The sequence below is a fragment of the Corvus brachyrhynchos genome, unplaced genomic scaffold (assembly GCF_000691975.1).
Source record: "Corvus brachyrhynchos isolate BGI_N302 unplaced genomic scaffold, ASM69197v1 scaffold338, whole genome shotgun sequence".
Classification (NCBI taxonomy): Eukaryota; Metazoa; Chordata; class Aves; order Passeriformes; family Corvidae; genus Corvus; species Corvus brachyrhynchos.
In genome coordinates, this window is record NW_008239334.1 from 1,294,676 (window position 1) to 1,297,434 (window position 2,759).

General features: G+C 60.2%; 1 protein-coding gene across 1 annotated transcript in view; it reads left to right on the forward strand.

The window, feature by feature from the left end:
- Position 1: 1 nt before the first annotated feature.
- The window catches only part of MOV10 (Mov10 RISC complex RNA helicase), a gene marked incomplete at its 5' end in the record, with an annotated part of 6,579 nt that continues 3,821 nt past the window's right edge, over positions 2–2,759 (forward strand). The window contains 9 exons of the mRNA XM_017741103.1: positions 2–24; positions 750–843; positions 939–1,072; positions 1,155–1,393; positions 1,483–1,723; positions 1,911–2,033; positions 2,115–2,268; positions 2,348–2,502; positions 2,623–2,748. Of these exons, the coding sequence (XP_017596592.1) occupies positions 2–24; positions 750–843; positions 939–1,072; positions 1,155–1,393; positions 1,483–1,723; positions 1,911–2,033; positions 2,115–2,268; positions 2,348–2,502; positions 2,623–2,748 (1,289 nt within the window). The remainder of the gene's footprint in view (positions 25–749; positions 844–938; positions 1,073–1,154; positions 1,394–1,482; positions 1,724–1,910; positions 2,034–2,114; positions 2,269–2,347; positions 2,503–2,622; positions 2,749–2,759) is intronic.

Here is a 2,759-nt window from a genome sequence, read left to right on the forward strand (position 1 = left end):
CGGCAACCAGGAGTTCCGGCCCAGGTGAGAGCCCTCGGGCAGACCCGGGCAGCATCAGCCGGGACGGACTCCTGGCCAGCATCGCCCATTCTCCCGGACCAGCATCTCCCAATCCCCGGGCCAGCGTCCCCAGTGCCTGGCCAGCATCACTGGGGTCTCCAAGCTCCTCTGTCTAACCAAAGCCCTGCTGGGATGATCCCCAGCTCCATGGGCCCCCATCAGCTGCCTGGGGATGGCCTTGGACACCCACTGCCCACCACACTCCCCCACCTCACCCTGCTGACACCGATCACACTGGCCCTTGTGCAATATTACCACTGTTAATCATTGGCAAAGCCAGGGCTCAGTGCACTGGTGGGACTGGGAGGAGGTACCTGGGGAGTCATCACTGCTGGGGCCATTATCTGTGCCAGCTCAGCTCCTGAGTACTAGCATGGACAGGCTCTGCATGGCTGTCAGGGACAGGCAATGATGCAGTGAGACAGCTGGAATGGCTGTGGCATAGCTGGAACAACAATGGCACAGCACGGAATTGCTGGAGCAGCCAGCAGGGATGTAAGATTTGCACAGGCCAATGGGAAGGCAAAGTCCTTCTTCCTCTCCTGGAGCAGAGGGGACCCACTGAGAACTCCCTCACCCCAGCCTTAGTGTCCTGCTTCATCTTCCCACTTGCCTCACCTCAGCTGCCTGTGCCCGTGGCAGCCGAGCCACACTCTGTCCCACACAAACCCTCTCCCTTGTCTCCTCAGGACTGACACAAAGACACCCAGGTTTTCCTGCATCTTGTATGCGCTAAAGACAACCCAGCAGGTGCAGGTGCGTGGAGAGGTGGTGAAATTCAAGGTGAGTTCATGCAGTGGCAGTGCCCACCAGTACTGGCTCCTCAGGAGCCCCCAGCAGGATCCCAGGGCCACGCTAATTCTGGCTGCTCCTTGCAGGTGAAGAGGGGTGTGGTGGTGGCAGACCAGTACCGGAGACCCAGAACGAATGCACAGACGTCCATGTCCACATCTGCCTCAGGACAGCAGCTCAGCTTCACTCCACAAATGCCCCAGATCTATGCCAAGCAGTGGTATGACTGGCAGCACCCTGCCTTGGCATGGCCTCTGGATCCCCCGCCCCAGCAGGGAAAGCCTGACCCTCCCTCCCCACAGGGCTGAGCTCATTCGTGGGAAGCACGGCATAGAGATCGTCTCAGACTATGACCAGGGCAATGGGAACATCCGCTTCCCAGTGGTGCCAGGTGAGCCCCAGACAGTCACTGTCCTGGTGCAGAACTGTGGGGCGGAGGTGGTGACACTGCAGCGGTTCCAGCCACGCCAGCAGTCACAGGAGCTCTCCTTCACTGATGAGCAAGGGGCAATGCAGGGCCAGTCCCTGCTGTTACACCCAGGTAGGGTCCCATTGTCCCATCCCATCCCTGCCCTGTGCCCTGCCCTGCAGAGAGGACACAAGACTCGATCTCGCCTCTTCACCCCGCAGGTGGTATGTACCCCATCCAGGTGCGGTGCCTCACCACCTGCAATGGGCACTTCAGTGCTGTGTTGTTCTTTGAGTTCACCAAGGAGCCAGATGACCCCTTCAGCATCTCACGCTATGTTGCTGCCATTGCCGAGAGCCAGCTGGCCAAGGACCTGGGGCCCTCGGCACCTTTCCAGCCTTACGAGGCCAGCCTCCAGCGCCTTGTCACAGTCGTCACCGAGGATGGCATCCCCCCTGCCAGGTATGTGCTGAAGTCACCTGCTGCCATCCTGAGCAGAAGGGCCCAGCCTGTTCTCTAGCCAGGACGAGGTTCAGCTCCTTGGCTGTCTGACACCACAGGACAGTGCTTCAACCCTGTGCGATGGCTGGTGACAGTGGGGTTGGGGACATAATGCAGTCCTTGCAGCACTGCTGTGCCCTCCACCCAGCTCCCTGAAAAATGAACTGGAGAGGGAAGTCCCTCTGGGCACCTACCAGTACCCAAAGAGGCTCAAGGACACAATCCTGCTCGGACCCAACACTAGTGCCAGCTCCAGCTGGGCTGCCATGTGGTGAGTGCCAAGGGCAATGCTGAGGTGTCCCCTGAGGGCCAAGCTGTCCCTGGGACACAATGACATTGCTGCTGCCCTCAGCTCGCTGCTGGAAGCACCTCTGCAGGCTGAGAACTACCACCAGAAATTCCAGCTGCTGCTGCATCTGGAGGAGATCCAGATGGAGGTGGACATCCGGCGCTACGACATGCAGGATGTGACCATGGTGCAGGACAGGGCGCTGCTGGTTCTCGATGTGCGTAGGGGGCTGAGGGGTGCTGGCATAACACTGGCACTCCCAGAGTGCCTGGCAGCACACTGACCCTCTGGCACAGGTGCCTGGCGTGGCCGAGAACCGCCCGTCCCTGCTGAGAGGGGACCACCTCTTTGCCCACCTGAGCAGCGAGCGGGACCACTCTCCGCTCGTCCGGTACAAGGGCTATGTGCACAGCGTGGAACTGGAGAAGGTCAGGCTGGGCTTCTCCTCCAAGTGAGTGATGTCTGCTCCCAGCAGCCTTTCTCAGAGATACCAAAGGCCGGGAGCAGGTTGGAATGGGACAGGAGGGCATGGGAGAGTGCTCCGTGCCCTGCTCATACCACTCCTTCCCAGGCTGCAGAAGATGTTTGTGAACAACTTGAAGTTTGATGTGACCTTCACCTTCAGCCGGCTGCCACTGCAGGTCCAGCATCGGGCTGCAGTCCTGGCCATGCGCCGTGGCTTGTTCTGCCCCCCCTTTCCCCCTGCCT